Source organism: Schistocerca nitens, chromosome 2 (genome assembly GCF_023898315.1).
Source record: "Schistocerca nitens isolate TAMUIC-IGC-003100 chromosome 2, iqSchNite1.1, whole genome shotgun sequence".
Classification (NCBI taxonomy): Eukaryota; Metazoa; Arthropoda; class Insecta; order Orthoptera; family Acrididae; genus Schistocerca; species Schistocerca nitens.
This window is the reverse complement of record NC_064615.1, coordinates 723,201,376-723,222,067: the sequence shown is the minus strand read 5'-3', so window position 1 is coordinate 723,222,067 and position 20,692 is coordinate 723,201,376. Positions and strand designations below refer to the sequence as shown.

At 40.5% G+C, this 20,692-nt stretch overlaps 1 protein-coding gene across 1 annotated transcript in view; it reads left to right on the top strand.

The window, feature by feature from the left end:
• LOC126236903 (neutral alpha-glucosidase AB) overlaps positions 1 to 20,692 on the top strand; it is a 126,790-nt gene that overhangs the window by 47,700 nt on the left and 58,398 nt on the right. The window contains exon 9 of the mRNA XM_049946552.1: positions 11,623 to 11,810. Coding sequence (XP_049802509.1) covers positions 11,623 to 11,810 — 188 coding nt within the window. The remainder of the gene's footprint in view (positions 1 to 11,622; positions 11,811 to 20,692) is intronic.

Below are 20,692 nucleotides of genomic sequence, written 5' to 3'. Positions count from 1 at the left end.
TTTCAACCAATCTAGCAGCAGGTCACTTATCAACATTCCATTTTGTTTGCGTCTTAAAATATCAAAAATATCTGTGAGTAGGTTTCCTTTCACTATCAAAGAATGGCTAATGGGGGCAGCTTCCTTCACCTTGGTAGTGTACCAGCATTACTGTTATCTGGCTTTTTCATTGCCAGAACTTCTTATACAAACTCTTTTAATCCCCTTCACATCAACAGTAATCTTTGACATCACATCAAAATTAACAGACATCTGATCATCGCTTACCATATGACCTAGCAAATAGTCATGCCGTTTCCTTCAAATTATTGTATGACACTGTATGCAAGTAGTTTTTGCCATATGCTGTGGGGAATCACTGAGCAAGCATTGTTCGGTGACTTGAAGTAAACCCTGTCCATCCTCGAGCACCAGCCAGTACTTGCTTTGAATTCTGGAACATATGCAGTTGGAAAATGCTTTCTTATTTCTACTGCCTTTATTGGGATAATTTCTCAAGTAATTGGGAAGCCTTCACTGCACTTCTCTTGCATGTACTGAGCAACCTGCTGCTCCATTTTGTGAAACTTTTCCTACTTGGCAAGTAGAGGTGGCTTTTTTTTAGTATGTTCATTAAACACCACCTTCAAACATTCACTTCTTTGACACAAATTATCTTCCTGCTGCAAAGTTGTATGTGACCTCTGCTTCATAAATCACCATTAACTTAAAAGTAACATAATATTGTCTGCATAAACCATTTTGGAACTGTTTTGTACTCAGAGGTCTGTGCTTCTCAACTCAGTCACAGTTGTAGTTGGTATCGATTATCGATTGCTACTATTTACAGTTCTTACAGTGCTGTAAATATAAGTAAGTTGAATGACAACAATGTGTGTGTTTCCAGCTCCCTACAGCTGAAATGTCAGAAATTGTACAACTTCAGATTAATACTGTAGCTGACCTTGCACATCAGAAATGCTGTAGAGCAGTGGCAGCTTTAGAACTGTCATTAAAACTAAAGTTTTATTTATCAGTTGCTCTGTGTAACATATTTTTGTTAACATTAGTTTGTCTCGTGGGCTAAAGTCTAGATTGAGACCACTGCCAGTTGTTGCAGTGTGTGTCCAGTGCTCACATACTGGCGAAGTGTCAGCTGCATGTACCTAATGGGACAATAGATTCACCTTGCATATTTTGCATCTATATTGATTTGAGAATGTGACAATATTTTTCAGAATAAATCGGCATATGACCTCACTTACCAAAGCTCCATACTGTCTTACCATTTAGTACAAACTAAAATTTGAAAATTCCAGAGTCTTCGCTCCTGCGCCGTTATATTGGGATACCGTTATAAAGGAAGTTTTTAAGATTAGAATAAACTGCAACAATTTTAATAGAGCAGGGGTACACATTTAGTAGGAAATATCGAGCAAAAACAAAGGTTCTAAGAAGCTGGGAGTGCCAGTTTCAAACGTGGCGCCGACTAATATAGGCACTTGATATCACTCCATCCCACAGTGGGCCAGAGCTACATTGAGCTGCCAGACTCAGCTTTCCATGCATATCACTGCAGCCCTCTTCGGCAAGTTCCAGATGCTGCTGTCACATCTATAAGAAAGACACCACCGTAGCCCTGGCAAGTGCTACTACTTGTATATAAGCATATGTTGGCTAAAAATGTTGTGTGACAGTTTGTAGTGAGTTGTTATATTCCTGCCTATCTGAAGATTATTGGCAGAAAAAAAATTTGGTGATTCCTTTACACATACTTCTTACATAATGATCGTTGTTGTTGTGGTCTTCAGTCCTGAGACTGGTTTGATGCAGCTCTCCATGCTACTCTATCCTGTGCAAGCTCCTTCATCTCCCAGTACGTACTGCAACCTACATCCTTCTGAATCTGCTTAGTGTATTCATCTCTTGGTCTCCCTCTACGATTTTTACCCTCCACGGTGCCCTCCAATGCTAAATTTGTGATCCCTTGATGCCTCAAAACATGTCCTACCAACCGATCACTTCTTCTAGTCAAGTTGTGCCACAAACTTCTCTTCTCCCCAATTCTATTCAATACCTCCTCATTAGTTACGTGATCTACCCACCTTATCTTCAGCATTCTTCTGTAGCACCACATTTCGAAAGCTTCTATTCTCTTCTTGTCCAAACTAGTTATCGTCCATGTTTCACTTCCATACATGGCTACACTCCATACAAATACTTTCAGAAACGACTTCCTGACGCTTAAATCTATACTTGATGTTAACAAATTTCTCTTCTTCAGAAACGCTTTCCTTGCCATTGCCAGTCTACATTTTATATCCTCTCTACTTCGACCATCATCAGTTATTTTGCTCCCTAAATAGCAAAACTGCTTTACTACTTTAAGTGTCTCATTTCCTAATCTAATTCCCTCAACATCACCTGATTTAATTTGACTACATTCCATTATCCTCGTTTTGCTTTTGTTGATGTTCATCTTATATCCTCCTTTCAAGACACTGTCCATTCCGTTCAACTGCTCTTCCAAGTCCTTTGCTGTCTCTGACAGAATTACAATGTCATCGGCAAACCTCAAAGTTTTTACTTCTTCTCCATGAATTTTAATACCTACTCCGAATTTTTCTTTTGCTTCCTTTACTGCTTGCTCAATATACAGATTGAATAAGATCGGGGAGAGGCTACAACCCTGTCTCACTCCTTTCCCAACCACTGCTTCCCTTTCATGCCCCTCGACTCTTATAACTGCCATCTGGTTTCTGTACATAATGATCGTGATGGTAAAATTAGATATTCAAGTCTATACAGATATACGTATGGTTGTATGTATATATTTATGTATGTTTTTATGTAATGTATGTTTGCTCCCAAAATTTTAAGAGTAATCCTATGTCCGACTCTGTCTTCCTTGTAATGTCTCCCACTACAGTTTGCTGAGCTTTCCTCTGATAGTGTCAAAGCAGGTAGACAGATCTGACTCTCTTCTCAGAATCTTCAGTGTTGTTTGTATTGATCCAACTTAATAGTAATGATGACCATAATGTTATTTGGCTTACAGCGGATACAATAATTTTGATATGACACTGTTTTGGCAGTTGGTGTGTCAATGTCTGCTTATTTCTTCATGTATGATCTCAATCCAAACTTTTCCATTGGAGAAAAATCTGAAGTGATTCCTGGAAATTAATTGGAGACATTTCCACCAATGTTCAGCCTGTTAACTTGTTTAGAACTCCTGACTAATAAAGGCTCTAGGTGATGAAGGTGCCAATGTGAACACACTGTGCAATTCTCCCTTCAGCCTCACAACAGGTGATATAATACTATATGCCAACAGAACAAATAGTCCTGTTCCAGAGAAAACAATCTGTAACAATATTATACAGAGAATTGTGCATATAGTATACACATCATAAACATGCCTGCTTCCCACAACTGTCATTCAATGTTACTTTTGTGTCATCTCGTCACTGTAGAGCTGTACCGTGGGAAGCAAGAACAGGATGTCGTTTGGTGGCCGGTATCCTTTTCTATAACACAAACTGCACGCATATATTAACTGGGTTCCTTACTCATAAGGATAGAAAATTACTTACCTCAACATAGTCCAAGTGTTGTAGTACAAGCTCTTCGTAATAGACCACGTTAGCCTCACTGCTGGTGAAGTTCAAGTCTGCTCTGAACACTACTCTGGTCACTACATGTTGCCTGCGACTGGCTGTGATTGCAAGTGACTGGGCTGCAACTGATGTCTCGGTGACTCACTGGATGACAGACTGGGCCCTCTGGTCCACTGCTAAAATACTGGTGGCCGAGAGGGCATTGGTGGCGCATTTCATGCGAGTCTGTCTTTGGCCTCTATCCATCTTCTCGCAACCTCTTTGACGCCTGGTGTTCTGGTGCCAGCTTACACCAGCACATTCCTCCTGCTCCCCTCCAACACTTTCCCTCCCCGAAATGTCGCATTATTGTCATGGATTGAGGCTGTGAACAACAACGGGAAGGGAGGCAGGACGCCAGACATAGAGATGAGCCATGACCCGTAGCCGTGGAGGATGGAATACTTCCAACTGTACCCCACCATCTGGCTTGCGAAGCAGTAGGAAAATCATCCTGAAAACTGCTGCCAGGTCGCACGTCCAGACCTGAGGGCGTCTCTTGGGGCAATGATGGCGACAGCGTTGGTGAGTTCAGGTCCATGGAGTCAGCGAGTGGGGATGCAGGGGCGATGGTGCATCATCCATCCGCTCCTCCTGTGGTGCCCTGGTGGCACCAGCGGGCGGATGTGAAGGCCACACAGTCCTGTGAAACTGTGGATCTGGGGGAAGAAATGGCATGCGCGGAGTTGGTTCTGGTGGCGGGGCTCTGCAAACCATTAGTACCTGCAAACCATTAGTACCTGCAATCAAATACATATAAGAACCAATGCATTCCTGGATTACGCCTCTTTCCCAGCACCCACAGTTGCCATAAACCCTGGAGAGAATGATATCCCGTGGCGTAAAGTGATACTTGCGGACCATTGGCAGTGCCGGATGCTGTGGTGGGTGTAGCACCCCATCCAATGGCGGCAGCCTTGCAGAAGTTGCACCAGTGATTATCAGTCTCAAGGGTGGGAGCAATAGCTGGCGTGAAAGAGTTACAGTGCCTTTTCCTGTGTGTGAGTGGAGCAAAGCTTGGCCGTCTGTTGCTTGAAAGTGCATACGAAGCATTCTGCTTCTCCATTGGACTGTGGGTGAAACGGAACACTTGTTTGATGACAAATGCCATTTCATTCACAAAACTGTTCAGAATCATGTGAAGTGAACTGTTGTCCGTTGTCCGACACAAGTACTTCTGGCAAACCTCCTACGCAAAACATCGATGACAACACTTGAATGGGGCTACATGATGTAGAGTTTATAGGCACCACCAATGGGAACTTGCTAAAAGAATCTACCACTATGAGCCAATGAGTGTTTCAGAATGGCCCTGCGAAGTCTGTGTGCACTCCTTGTCATGGCGATTGAGTCTTAGGTCAAGCTGAGAATATCTGTGGCGGAGTGGATTGGTTTTCCCCACATGCACGACACTGACATCATCTGTTCAATTTGGGCGTCTATGCCCTCCCAAGTACAGTGCCATCACACTAACTGTTTAGTGCAAACAATTCCCCAGTGTTCTGGTGGAGCAGTCACAACACATCCTTTTGTAATACTTTGGGAATAAGCACATGCTATTGTCCACTGTCATTTTCAGTCACACATTGTTGAACTGAAGGGTTATGCCAACGTGCAAAATATCAGCAAACAACTGATTTCTGGATACTGTTCAGTGAGTAAGGCGAAGACGTTCAGATGTAATGCAACAAAATCTTGAGATGTAGTTCTGCTTCTGTGATCTGTGCAGTTTTTCCATAGTGCAAGGGAAAAGTTTCCAGCAATTCTGAGTCCTGCACATTGATTTGGCAACAAGATGCAGCAGATTCATCACAATCAGAGTCTGGGCCAATTGGAAGGTGGAATAGGGCGCCTGCATTGCCATGCTTTGCCATAGGTCTGTACACAATTTCATATTTCCAATGCAAATGATGCAATAGAGCTACAATCTGAGCAGCATTCAGTATGAACCGATTGTAGTATGTCATGTGGCCTAGTACTGGCTGCAGTTCAGATACATTGTGAGGAACAGGCAGGTCAGGGATTGCAAGCAAATGAGATTGGAGGGGGTGCACACCCAGACTGTTTATCATATGACCAAAGTACTTGAGTTCAGTTTGAAAAAAAAATCGCACTTTTGAGACAATACTTGAGTCCTGCTTCTGACAACACTCGAGAAAGAGTACACAAATTGGCACTGTTCAAAAATGGCTCTGAGCACTATGGGACTCAACTGCTGTGGTCATCATCCATGCCCGAGGCAGGATTCGAACCTGCGACCGTAGCGGTCGTGCGGTTCCAGACTGTAGCGCCTTTAACCGCTCGGCCACTCCGGCCGGCGTAATTGGCACTGTGTTCCTCTGGCATACAGCCTGAGACGACAATATCATCAAGGTAGTTTGAACAAAATTGCACTTTTGCAATCAGCTGCTCCAAGCAACACTGAAAAATGGCAGGTGCCAAAGCACTGCCAAAGGGCAAACACAAATACTTGAATAGTCCTAAGTGTGTATTTACAACAAACAATTTCTGTGATTCTTCGTCCAATGTAATTTGCAAGTATGCATCACACATATCTATCTTAGAAAAGTAACATCCCGCACCAAGGCTGTCCATGATTTCCTCAGGGCAAGCTAATGGATAAGTGTCAACTACTGTCTGTGGGTTGACTGTAGACTTGAAGTCAACACAAATGCAGATGTGACCGGAAGGCTTAGGCAACAAAACGAGAGGATTTGCCCACTGACTAGCTTGAAAGGGAGCAATTACACTGTCACACCATTATCTTGTAATTCTTTGAATTAACTGGCTACTTTGTCTCGTAAAGCAATTGGAATGGTCCGGACCTAGAAAATATAACATGCACTACAAAGTTATTAGCTTTTTCCATTCCTCCTGAAAATAGTTCAGGAAATTCTTTAACCAAGCTGGCGACACTTTCTTTTGGATCACAAGCTGATATGGAAAATGCATTGTCTTGGTTGCTAAGGCCAAACAGATCAAAGGCATCTAAACCGAAAATGTTGTAATTCCCTAAATCGCTCCAGGCAAATACTGGGTTTATTCCTCTGCAAGGGCATGGTTGACTTCCTTCCCCATCCTTCCTTAATCCGATGAGACCGATGACCTCGCTGTTTGGTCTCCTCCCACAAACAACCTCCAACGAGCACTTGATTTAGAAAGGCATGGTGAGCCTAACTGTTTGTACGTGGCATGATTAAACAAAGTTACCGAGGCACCTGTGTCAAACTGAAAGTTAACACGATTGCCAGCAATGCGTAATGAGACAAATATTTGGTTAGAACGTCATTGCATAGCTCTAGGGCGAGAATGAGGCATAATCTTAATCTTACTTTTGTCAGAACCTGTTGTAGGTTTAGAAAACACAATGTTCACTGCATGGGTACGAGCTTGTTTTTTCTGGGAGCAGGCAAAATTGGCATTTTTGTGCCATTGCAAACAAACTGCTTGGACATGGCCTTCTTTTCCACACATACAACACATTGTGTTGTGGTGAGCAAAACATGTAGGACAAGACTTCACTGAATTCACAGGCCTGTTTACATGTTTATGTGGCTGTCCGCACAGCTGTGTAGGTACTCAATGTAGAGGCTGCTTGGAGCGGTCGTGAGGAAGGGGGCAACTCGACTCGACAAATTGGGGCCTGGTCAGTCAAACTTATCGGCTGGAGTCATATTGCTTTAAGATTTTCAACACTTGAGGAAGTGATGGATCAGAGTACTTTAGGCTCTGTTCCTTACTATCGAGGACATTGAATGTTATAGCATCTCTAATCATTAAATCACTGTAAAAGTTGCCACAACTACAATTGAATTTACACTCCCTAGTCATTCCCATTAGTTCCGTGTACCACTAGCAGTACATCTATTCTGGCTTTTTCTGCAAGCAAAAGAGCTGATATCTGGCTGCAGCTGCTTGGACTTGCTGATCATAATATTGAGTTAATGCAGCAATTACTTGGTCATAACTGAGTTCGTCGGGAGACACAGTTGGGAATAGTTTCTGTATTAACCTGAACACTGGGGACGCCACAATCGAAACGAAGTATTGTAGTTTTACAGGACCTTGTAGACAGTAAAATTACGATGTGCTTGGAACTAACTGTCAGGTATTTGAGCCATTCCTCTTCGGTGCCGTTAAATTGCCGGAACGTTGGTATGCTGGTCGGCGGCACTTGTTGGGCTAGTCAGTTGGTGGTTGTTGTTGTTCTCGTTGTGCAGCCGACGTGACTTGTGCAGCCAGAAGTTGTCGTACTGTCATCAACAAAGCAGCAATTTGTTGGTTCTGAAACTGAAAAGCTTGTGTTAGATCCATCACAGTGGCCGTCTGCGGCTTAGGCGCAGGGGCAGGGGGTGGAGGGGGCAGGTTAGCCATGGTTTACACAAATATGTTACAGAAAAAAAAAAAAAAAGCAAGCAAAGCCTCCGAAAAGGGAAATTTGATTAGAACTGTGAACCATGATCACCTCTGCAATCTGAAACACAAGAGAAGCAAGCACAATCTGCACTGAATTATACTCGTTTCCATTTTTTATGTTGTCTCGTTGTCACTGTAGAGCTGTACCAAGGGAAGCATGGAGTAGATGTTGTTTGGTGGCCGGTATCCTCTTCTATAACATAAACCGCACACTTATATTAACTCGGTACGTTATTCATAAGATTAGAAAATTAATTAACTCAAGATAGTCCAGGTGCTGTAGTTCAAGCTCTCCGTAATAGACCACATTAGCATCCCCACTGGTGAAGTAAAAGTCCGCTATGAACACTACTCTGGTCGCTATGTGCTGCCTGCAGTTGTGTGACTGCAAGTGACTGGGCTGTAACTGATGTCTCTGTGATTCACTGGGTGACAGACTGGAACAAACTGCAGCGGTGATCTAAATACTGGCGGCCAAGAGGGCATTGGTGACACGTTTCGTGAGAGTCTGTCTTCGGCCTCTATCGATCTTCTCGCAACCTCTTTGCTGCCTGGTATGCTGGCACCAGCTTACACCAGCACTGTTACACCCTTTTACAGGCTTTGACCGTGAAGTGTCGCTAATGGGTATGGAAATCAGACTATTAGTTCTTTTCTAAGAATTTTCTAGTTGTTACAAAGAACACAGTAAAAATGGGATAACACTGAAGCTAGGACCTTCCTGTACCAAGATCATTAAGTGGTTTGTCGAATTTATTTACAGTCACCAGCCTAAGTAGACAAAGAAATGGTTAAGTTTCAGAAAAGCAGAAGTAAATTTGGCCTACTTTCTGCTGTTCCCTAACATAACTTCACAAATAAATATAACTTTTCAGGTTATGGTTCTGAGAAATACACAGGAATCTTTCAGCTGCTACACCCACATACATACATAGTTCTGATCTAGAAAGCCCATGATTTTTTAATCGTCACTATGTGCTAAAAAACAATTTGGCCAGGAGGGACTTCTGTGTTTGTATTTTGTGTACTTAAATATTCTAATAGTGTAATACAGACATTTAAATGTGTTAAGACACTTTGTTTATACCTTTCTCTTAACAAATAATCCATCAAAATCCAAAGGTAGGGTGTGATAACTCTATATTGTCATTCAGTATTTTTACGCAACCCTACTTCAGTGTTAGTGAGCCACATAAGCAACTTTCTTTTTACAGTACTTTGTACTTCACTGAATTTCATTTATAACTTAAAGAATTTTATCTTTACTTTACTCAAGACTTAAATTTGCAAGACCTCATTGTTTATATATGACAAGTTTGACTTTTTTTAGCAGAACTTATTTTTTCACTTTCACTGTACCTATTACCACAAAGAGAGTAAGAATATTAAAATCATTAAATTTTTATGGAAACAGCTACTTCCGTACTAAAGCAAAATTCACTTCATCATTTCTACTACATAAGTCATACAGTACTTTTACTAGCACTTTAAAAGTTAGTATGCAACAATTATATACAGGCATAATCAAACACCAAGAAAGAACCCTATATAGGTGAATGATTAGGAATAAAATAACAGGGTGAACCAATTTTTATGTTTTGCACAATAATTATTCAAAAACAATTAATTTTAAATAATGGCTAATGCTTCTACAACTCTAATTATAAAGTTCGTAACTTGTTGGCTGTAATCATTGGGTGTGCAGATAGTAATGGCGGCTACAGTACCCATGGTATGGTGTACAAGTTTCTTGAAGTATGGACTAATTAATTCTTCTTCTTTTCATTTTAACATCCATAACATAGTCCAATGACCTGTACTAAGGTCGTAATAATGCAGCAATTGTCATCCGAGACTATTGTGCAACAATTTCCAGGCAAGGCATCCCCTGCTTCTTCTGAGTGTTGCCTCTTTCACTGCTGTCTACAGACTGTGTCCTCTCATTCCTTCTCACTCTACAGGTAGTGCACCAAAAACCCAGGCCACCTTTTGTGCTTCCCACAGTAACTTCTGTACAGTACAAAGCACTCCATCTTTTACATAACACACATCCTACATTTTCTCCCTAAGCATGTACCATGTTATACAATGACAACTTGCAAGAACATTTTCATTTCATTAATCCATGACAAAATATTATTTAGTAAATTACACATTTCACATATTTCTTTACATAAGTTACAAACATACATTAGCAAAGCATTTTAACATCACATATATCACACTTTCCATATAATCTTTGCATATCACTGTCATGACAAATTTTTGAGGCAAAAAGATTTTTATAAGCGAGATGACGGACTGAATAATAGTGTTATAACATGTCCTCTCATCGTGGAGCCTAAGTGATCTGCCTTTCCTTTCTAACCTATCCCAACTTTTCCCTATCTTCTCTCTGAGGGTGTAACAAATAATTCATAAATCTAGGATAGTGTCATGTTCTTTTATATTTGTCTCTCAGAAGTACTAATTTTTTTCCATCTGTGGCACATAATAGCCAGCAACTCTGTCTCATAATTTCATACATCTGACCACTTCATATTCTGTCAACTATTTGTGTTGGTGTTAGTAGATCCAAAATACACTCATGAGCAGTTGAATTACACAGACCTGCCTAGTAGAGTGAAGCATACCTGCCCAACGATGGCAGAAATGCACCATGCAGTGGGCTGCCCAAGAGATTAAAGGTGCTTGGGAGCCACACTGATCCAAGACCACTCAACTACTGCCAACATCTCATGGAGGTAGTCGGAACTGGATCTGAGGTTCTCCCATCTTGCTCAATGGCGCCTCCATATGTACTGCGTGGGACTGAAGTCAGGTGGCCTGGCTTCTGTACTACATGTGGAGTATTCTACAAATTATACAACAACAGTTTGGTAGCAGTTTGGGTATATTATCTTTTTAAAGGTGCATGTCACCTTTATGGTGCTGTAGCTCAACTAATGGATGCCACATAACTGGACAGTAGATTCCTGTATTGTATGCCTGCAGGAGATGCTGCAAGGTATATCGCGGACCTATTCCCATCTTCTGTATAAAGATATTCCATGATAGAATATCTCCACCACATGTTCATGTGGTTTATGTTGTTTTGGTGCTCTACCATCATTGTGTACCAGTATGTACCAAAACTCATCAGTCCAAGTGACCTCTTTCCATGAAAGGAGTGTTCAGTAGCAATGATCACATGCCCATACATTTCTCAATGCCCTATGAAATGTGGTGAGCTGACCTAGGGGAGTGAAGGTGGTGCCGTTTGTACCACACTGTAAGGAGACTGCTCACTTGTTGGTGTGGGTGAGCGAAGAAATATTTTAAAAAAAACCTCTCTTTATGTAATTGTACTGAGAAAATATTCGCTTACTGTTTATCAACATGAGTTTTTAGGCTTGCATGATATTTGAAACTCACACTTTACAGATTATGAATAATTTTATTTTTGATTTACATTTGCCTAGTAAATTATAATTTTTAGTGTATTTATGTATAGTTTCAATCGATTTGTTATGTTAGACATTAAAGATCATGAGAGAGTGGATAACCTCAAGGCTTTACTGCTTTTTAGGTATTTTACATGGGACTCCAGGCGTTTCTCTCAGCCAACTGAAATGATTAATAATTTAACTGCAAAAGGAAGAAAATTAGTTGCCATTGTAGATCCTCATGTCAAAAGGGATAACAGCTACTTCCTGCACAATGATGCCGAAAACAATGATTTCTATATTAAAAATAAAGATGGAAAAATCTATGAAGGTAACTATTTCAAACTTTTTAGATGTTGGTTTTGTTACTTAATGTCGAAAAGCAGAAGACAAACAGTTGGAACAGAATGACTCACACCAAAAATTGTCTGCAATTTTTGGTTAGTTACAAAACAAACATTAATTTGTTTTGAAAAGTCAGTAACAATTTTTTTAACAAAACAAGAAACTGAAATGTTTTATTTAAATTACTTTCTCTTAATCTAATGTATTTTGCAGTTTATAAACATTACTTCTTTGTATGAATTGCATTAGCTTTTAAAGATTCAAACTGTGAACTGAATAATAGTAGAAATGGATTGTAAAATACACGAAACAGTTTCAGGCACAATGATATTACTTATGCATAAAATTCTGATAGGAGTAAAGCAGATAAGTAGTATCAAAAGTATAAGTAGAAATTCCAGTAGACAGTTATTTTTTGAAAGCAACAACATAAAAATTAAAATTGTTTTGGAAATCAGTCAGAGGAAGGAAAACCTAACCTGTTATGTCATTAATGCTAGAACTGTTAGCCCATAGGAAGCAAGTTTTCTTCATGTTAGCTAAAAACAATCATCCTTCACAAGTGAAGAAAGAATAGTGTGTTTAAGTTTCCACCTTCAACTAGATGCACAAAATATAAACTGAATATGAGGATGGAAAACAGAAGATAAAAGATGATGAATGAATAGAAACTGGATATACAATTGTGCTAGCAAGAGCAGGGGACTGGAAGATGATTGGAGAGATGTGAGCTGAACCATATTTCCATGGGTTTTCTGTTAGTTGAGTTGCAGAAGAGACAACTACAATAAAAGGAGTGCAAGGGACAAATTTTCTGTGGAATAATATTTTCCCTTTTTGAAACAGCTTTGACATAATTTATGTATGCTTTTCTGTACTGTAACAGCACCTCAACTTCACTTATATTTAGAATTGATGCTTCGATTGGATGGACAGACACACACTTTGTGGTTTTTTGAAACAGTTTACCGGATGAGTCAAGAAAACCACATCAAAAGAATTTATGTATTTATTTGTTCTTCACGTGTTATTGATAAGCCATCTTGAGTGACAAGGTAGTAGATTTAGCTCATAGTGGAGTAATGTCTGAAATAAACATAATACATCATTGTACTAAGAAATCCTGAGCCGACTTGAAATGTAGCACAAACATATCTGAATACGGCATAGAAATGACTCTTACTTTCCTCAGTTATCTTCATACTACTCCCTACGATGACTTCTTGGCAGCTGTCTGTAGTCGGAATACCTTTTTGCAATCTAACAAGGAGAGGTCCCTAGAGGTGAGATAAACTTTTTGAAACAACCTGTATGCTGGTGTATCTTAAGGTCCAAGGAATCACACATTGCAGTCGTTCAGCCTGGTGAGCCCTCATTTGTAAGTAATCGACAAAAAAGAAAAAGAAAAAAAGAAATCAGAATTTCGTGTTATAGTCTGTAGGTTGAAGGATAGTAACATTTTTTACAGAGTGGTTGCATTGTGTAATTGTTAAGATTCTGTTTGAGTCTCATCAGGTACACTGAATTTCTTTTTTTTAATCTTCTTCGAAATGACTTTGATCACTATTTTTATGCAGTTCACTTATATGTGGTTTCTTTTATTTGTATTCCTTTGTCACATTATTTTAATCAATGCTAGAACTTCATTTGCTCTTATTGTTTCTTCCTATCATTCTTTTTCCACTTGGAATTTTTGTACATGTAAATTTAATTATTTTTATTTACCTATTGCAGTGTTTAAACATTTAAAATTGCTGATCTTTTGGTTAAAAAACAAAAGATGGAGTAATATATTTGTATTGACTGTGCAGTGGCGTCAAAATGTTTTATTATTATTATTATTATTATTACAAGATGTAAATCTGATTTTGGTGGCAATTGTCATACAAACATTTAAAACATAAATTTCTATTGCGCTATGGACAAAATAATGTGGATGGTGATTTAAATGAAAGCAGAGTTTATAAGTAAAATAAAATTCAAGCAACATGAATGATTCCAAGTGAAAAAAGGCTGGTAGGAAGAAAAATGAGAGTAAATCATTTGTTTCATGCAGTGACTAATATGACACGACAAGTGAATAGAAAAAATACATTTAAACCAATTAACTGAACAAAAATACTGATCATGATCATTTTGATTAATATTAAAAAAATAGAGTATCATACAAAATTCCAAAAATTTTTTTTGGTGATTACTTCAAACAACAGCCCACCAGGTTGAATGGCTGCAGGGTGTGATTCCTTGGACCTTAACCTACATCACCGTATAGATTGTTTCAAAAAGTTGATCCCACCTCTTGTTGTGAGAGAATTGCTACCCTATATATACACTATGTCAGGATCAAGTAAGAAAATTTGTCAGTTACTAATTTGTGGATGTTGCAAACAATAAAAGCTTTTAATTATTTCCAGTTTTAGTTTTTCTCCTTCAAAAATTCTCAAATTCTCACGTGTACTTGAAAGCTCATTTGAATATTCCAGTTGACACTTGTTATTTGCAGAAAAAATACAGATTTCTAATTTTCATTTCATTTGAGAGTCTGTGTTATCTTGCGTGATTCTTGTATTGAAAATTTTAAGCAAGATTATAATTTAGATCTTGTTTAGGGCTACACAAGATTGTATGTGTTCTTATGATGACTCAGGGCTTTTGCGATAAAAATGAGTAAATCAAAAGTTAACGAAATCAGTATCTTTACTGCAGGTTCACTCACTACGTTAACAACATTCATCTCACAAATTGTTATTAAATTTCTCTCTGGTGTTCTTCATTTACCTGGAAATTCTGAATTTGTGTTCTTAGATTTGGCAGTGAGACTGAAACACTTGGTGGAGGCTTTAATAAATATTGTATTCAGTTTGTGCTAATTAAAATTTTATGCTCTGCAAATAGATTCTTGTTCCCTCTTTGTGAACAATATCTCATTTTATACTTCATTGGTGATTGCCTATGACTAACAGATACTGCAAGCTTAATCACCACTTACATGCCCTGCTTCCAGCCTGAAGTCTGTGTAGAATTACAGGAATACATTTTTTTTTAAATCCTTATCAGGTTCTAGAGTAAACTGTTATACCTTTCTTACCCACTAATGGGATACTCATAAGAGATTGGTTTATGGAGAGTATAATTAGCTTGATGATTTTGTAGCCAAAAGATGAACACGTTCTCATAATACATTTCCTGCAAAAATTTAGAATTTACCATTTCATAACAAATTTAACTTCAATTCAAAAATCTGTCTGTATAATGTTTCTCTTTCATAAGAACTTGCTACAGGTAACTTGAATATTGGGTCATAAGGCTTTTTATTAGGTTATGCTTGTAGTGGAGGTCATTTCTCTGATCTTGCGTGGTCTGGTGATACAGTGTAACACACACTGAGAGACTGGGAGGTGAGCCAGGTGTGAACCGAATCTGCATGCCAGATTAACGACTGCTGGTCTGTTACACCTGCCAAGCTAAGTATAATTCTTAGGTGGTTTTACATGCTAATTTAGGCAAATTCTGGGCTAGTTTCCAACTCTACCTCAGATAATGCTGTACATAAACAGTTAAGGTATGATAATACACAGAACAAAATTTACACAGTTTACATACAGAGGACACAATTTCCATGACTTAGGCTAACAGATGATGGTGAAAGGAAGAGCATCAGACCACTAAGTTGAAATAAAATAAAACTACCAAATCATGAAAGACAGTGAGTGGCCCCTGATGTCAGGACAAACATTAGAAAAGATATTCTTTGGATCTGCTTACAGTGTTTATTCATCTTAATTAGTTAGGGCTATCATAAGAGTGGTACAAATTATCTATAAATGGCTTCTGCTTACATTGTAATTGCATCACATAGCACATCTACGGATTCTACACAAGTGCCAGCATCACTTGAGAGTTTTAATTTGCTCATATTTAATAGGAAACTGACTGGCCATGAACACATGCATCTCACAAGTCGAACATTTTGCAGGAATGTGATCATATTCTCGCCAGGTTTTCTGGAAAAAGAAGGCACAAAACAGACTATCAGAAGGGTCCTAGCTACACCTGGCGTGTAGTTTACTGTATGTACCGCAACGGCCCTTGAAGAGCATGCAGCTGTTTGATGGAAGCTTGTCTAGTGATGTGATCACTTTCATGCGTCACAGTGTTAAGCTGTACCTGTAGCTATAATTTTTCCAAATCTAGGGTTTTCATTTGCACTTGGAGTAGAGTGAGACGGTCTAGCTTAATGTTTCCCACAGCAGCTGCATCAAGAGCCATTTCCGACCATTCTTGTAACTGATAAAATGCAAATGAGGCATGAATACAGCTTTAGGACCACAATTGTAGAAACCAATGACCTTACAAGGAAAAGGGACTCTCAAGTGTACCCAGAAAAATACTAAACCTATCTAGGATGGAAGCTTGCATAAAGGAAGATAGTGATAAGTATGTGCGTATAGCAGCAAGACTTATATTAGTTTTCAGCACTGGTTGAAGTGGCGAGAAGATGCCAGTGTCAGTGAATCAGCAACATGGCATGGAGCTTGGTGATGGCAATGGTGGTTGCATTGACAGTGACAATAACGACAGCACAGACCCTCAGCAACATAATTGCAGGACTTGCCATGGACGCAGCACGGCTGCATCGGCAGAGTGCACCAGAGTGGCGTGCAGACATCTCAGCAGCACGGTGACTCTGAGAGCACACCCATGTGCCAACGGGGTCATCTATCCTCAACATGGCAACTGTATGCCCCACACGCATTTGCATGTGACAAAATGTATGGTGTGTGCTTCCAAGTGCAAAAGAGGAAAGTCAAGCTTTCGCCAGCCCAGTCCACAGTAGTTAAACTATGGGCTAACCGTGCACTACCAGCTCTTACTGATAAGGATATGTGTGGTGACTATCTGCAAAAGGAATTCATGCCAGTTACTAAACCCACATTAGGTCAAATCCCACTGAACTGATACCAGTTTGTATGGGGAATGGCCGTGGTTTGGTGGTAGTGGGAAGTGGGCATCCGGCTTGTCAGGATAATTTTGGCAGAGATTCAGAACCAGACAGTTCGCAGATTCAAAAGTGGAGTTTTACTGATCCAAACATGTTCTCTAAGGGGCAAAGCTATGTAGCATTCTGCAGAGACAGAGGGCTGTGGCAGCCAGATTGAGAGGCATATTGCCCGGAAGCAAAGGAGGAGCTGGGAACTTGTCCAGTCAGAAGAAGAGCTGGCAGGCTAAAGAGTGACTAATTGATATCGGGACACACTCACCAATCCGCTCCATGTCCCCACATGACAATTTCCAGCACTTCCATTAGGTGGTCAAGGGGCACTATGCGCATCCCTCGGTCAGCAGTAATAGTGTAAATAGCATCCCATTGTCAGCAGCACCTGCTGTGGGAATGCCGCCACTTGAACTGAGCATGGTTAGCTGCTTATCTACCAGCATCTGATACCACACCAGAGCAGGCCCAGCCACAGTTCTTACACAAGACGAGGTTCTAGATAATGTAATGTAACAAAGAAACTGAAAAAAAGTTTGGTGCATTAATCCCTCGGGTTGTCTGCTCGCCATGCATGGCATACATTTTTTATCGTGCTTTTGGATGAAAAATTATTTTATGCAGGAAAGATAAATATGTCACCCTGCATTAAACTGTTGACAACATATTTTTTCTTAATATCAATTTGAAGTAATGAGAGAATGCTTTCTTTTGAAAAAACTAGCAACATTGTGTGATGTAGAAGTGTCTGTTCTTAAATTGATTAGTTTTAATGGGTTTGAAGTAAAGGTTTTTTAAATGTTGAACCAAATAAGATGTGAAATTCCAATAAATGTAATTATAAGTAATTGGATAGGTGAAAGATCTACTCACCAAGCAGCGGCAGAGTGAGTAGATTTTTTATCTATCCAGTTACTCATATCTTTAAAAATTTATTACTTGTGTTGATGCAATGAATCTAATTGATAGATATATATCCATCTTTAGCATAACACTTAAAAAAATTAAATATGACAAAAATAAAGAATGTAATCGAAAAGTAAAAAATAAAGAATGTAATCGAAAAGTAAGTAGTCAGAAAAGAACACCAAAATTGGCAAAAAAAACGAACTGGGCAAGAAGCAAAATTATTTTTTTCTGTCACTACTTACTGCAAAAATTGATTCATCTCAATGAACACAGATTCTTTTTACTGCATAACCTTTCCCCTAAAGTTGCTTGAAAACAGCTATCTGTTGATGTCCAAACGTTGAACCAAGAACGCACCATTAGAAACAGAACAGTATATATATATATATATAATAGAGGGAAACATTCCACGTAGGAAAAATATATCTAAAAACAAGGATGATGTGACTTACCAAATGAAAGTGCTGGCAGTTCGACAGACACACAAACAAACACAAACATACACACAAAATTCAAGCTTTCGCAACAAACTGTTGCCTCATCAGGAAAGAGGGAAGGAGAGGGAAAGACGAAAGGATGTGGGTTTTAAGGGAGAGGGTAAGGAGTCATTCCAATCCCGGGAGCGGAAAGACTTACCTTAGGGGGAAAAAAGGACGGGTATACACTCGCACACACACACACATATATCCATCCACACATATACAGACACAAGCAGACATATTCAAAGACCAAATGGTCTTTGAAAATGTCTGCTTCTGTCTGTATATGTGTGGATGGATATGTGTGTGTGTGCGAGTGTATACCCGTCCTTTTTTCCCCCTAAGGTAAGTCTTTCCGCTCCCGGGATTGGAATGACTCCTTACCCTCTCCCTTAAAACCCACATCCTTTCGTCTTTCCCTCTCCTTCCCTCTTTCCTGATGAGGCAACAGTTTGTTGCGAAAGCTTGAATTTTGTGTGTATGTTTGTGTTTGTTTGTGTGTCTGTCGAACTGCCAGCACTTTCATTTGGTAAGTCACATCATCATTAGAACAGCATGCCACCCTCCACCTCAAAAAACTATCCAATCTCCTGGTTTCCCACCTCCGGAAAGGCAACTCACTCACCCTTCACAACCTTTCCAGCAAACCTCAACCACCTCTCATTGCACACAAACCCAGTCTCTCCCATCTACTCAATCTCCCACTTCCAGCTCCACTCCCTCCAAAACCTCAAAATTCCTTTCAACACAATCTGGAACCACAACACCCTAATTCAGTAGTTAACCTTTCCTCCAAACCTCTCTCCCAATCCGAAACCTCTGTCCTATCCAAAGGCCTCACCTTCAGCCCCACTCCCAGATTCAACCAAACAGCCCTCGTCAAAGATTTACTGTCCTACACCCGTACTCTCTGCTGGAAATATCACTTTGCCACGAAGAAAAATGATCCTAATCCTACTCCTAATGATCCAACTCCCCAAGACACCATCCAAATTGAACCCTGCCTGGAACAGTTCCGTCCTCCGTCACAGCGGGACCCACCTCCTCTTCCTCAAAATCACCCTCTCCAAACCTTCCAGGAATTTCTGACTTCCAGCCTTGCATCTCAATCCTTCTTAAAAAACCTTAATCCTACACCCAACATCACCACTGCTGAAGTCCAGGCTATCCGTGATCTGAAGGCTGACCGATCCATCGTAATTCTTCCGGCGGACAAGGGTTCCACGACCGTGGTACTTGATCGTCGGGAGTATGTGGCTGAGGGACTGCGTCAGCTTTCAGACAACACCACATACAAAGTTTGCCAAGGTAACCCCATTCCCGATGTCCAGGCGGAGCTTCAAGGAATCCTCAGAACCTTAGGCCCCCTGCAAAACCTTTTCACCTGACTCCATCAACCTCCTGACCCCACCGACACCCCGCACCCCAACCTTCTACCTTCTTCCTAAAATCCACAAACCCAATCATCCCGGCCGCCCCATTGTAGCTGGTTACCAAGCCCCCACAGAACGTATCTCTGCCTACGTAGATCAACACCTTCAACCCATTACATGCAGTCTCCCATCCTTCATCAAAGACACCAACCACTTCCTTGAACGCCTGGAATCCTTACCCAATCTGTTACCCCCGGAAACCATCCTTGTAACCATTGATGCCACTTCCTTATACACAAATATTCCGCATGTCCAGGGCCTCGCTGCGATGGAGCATTTCCTTTCACGCCGATCACCTGCCACCCTACCTAAAACCTCTTTCCTCATTACCTTAGCCAGCTTCATCCTGACCCACAACTTCTTCACTTTTGAAGGCCAGACATACCAACAATTAAAGGGAACAACCATGGGTACCAGGATGGCCCCCTCGTACGCCAACCTATTCATGGGTCGCTTAGAGGAAGCCTTCTTGGTTACCCAGGTCTGCCAACCCAAAGTTTGGTACAGATTTATTGATGACATTTTCATGATCTGGACTCACAGTGAAGAAGAACTCCGGAATTTCCTCTCCAACCTCAACTCCTTTGGTTCCATCAGATTCACCTGGTCCTACTCCAAATCCCATGCCACTTTCCTTGACGTTGACCTCCACCTGTCCAATGGCCAACTTCACACGTCCGTCCACATCAAACCCACCAACAAGCAACAGTACCTCCATTATGACAGCTGCCACCCATTCCACATCAAACGGTCCCTTCCCTACAGCCTAGGTCTTCGTGGCAAACGAATCTGCTCCAGTCCGGAATCCCTGAAACATTACACCAACAACCTGACAACAGCTTTCGCATCCCGCAACTACCCTCCCGGCCTGGTACAGAAGCAAATAACCAGAGCCACTTCCTCATCCCCTCAAACCCAGAATCCCCCACAGAAGAACCACAAAAGTGCCCCACTTGTGACAGGATACTTTCCGGGACTGGACCAGACTCTGAATGTGGCTCTCCAGCAGGGATACGACTTCCTCAAATCCTGCCCTGAAATGAGATCCATCCTT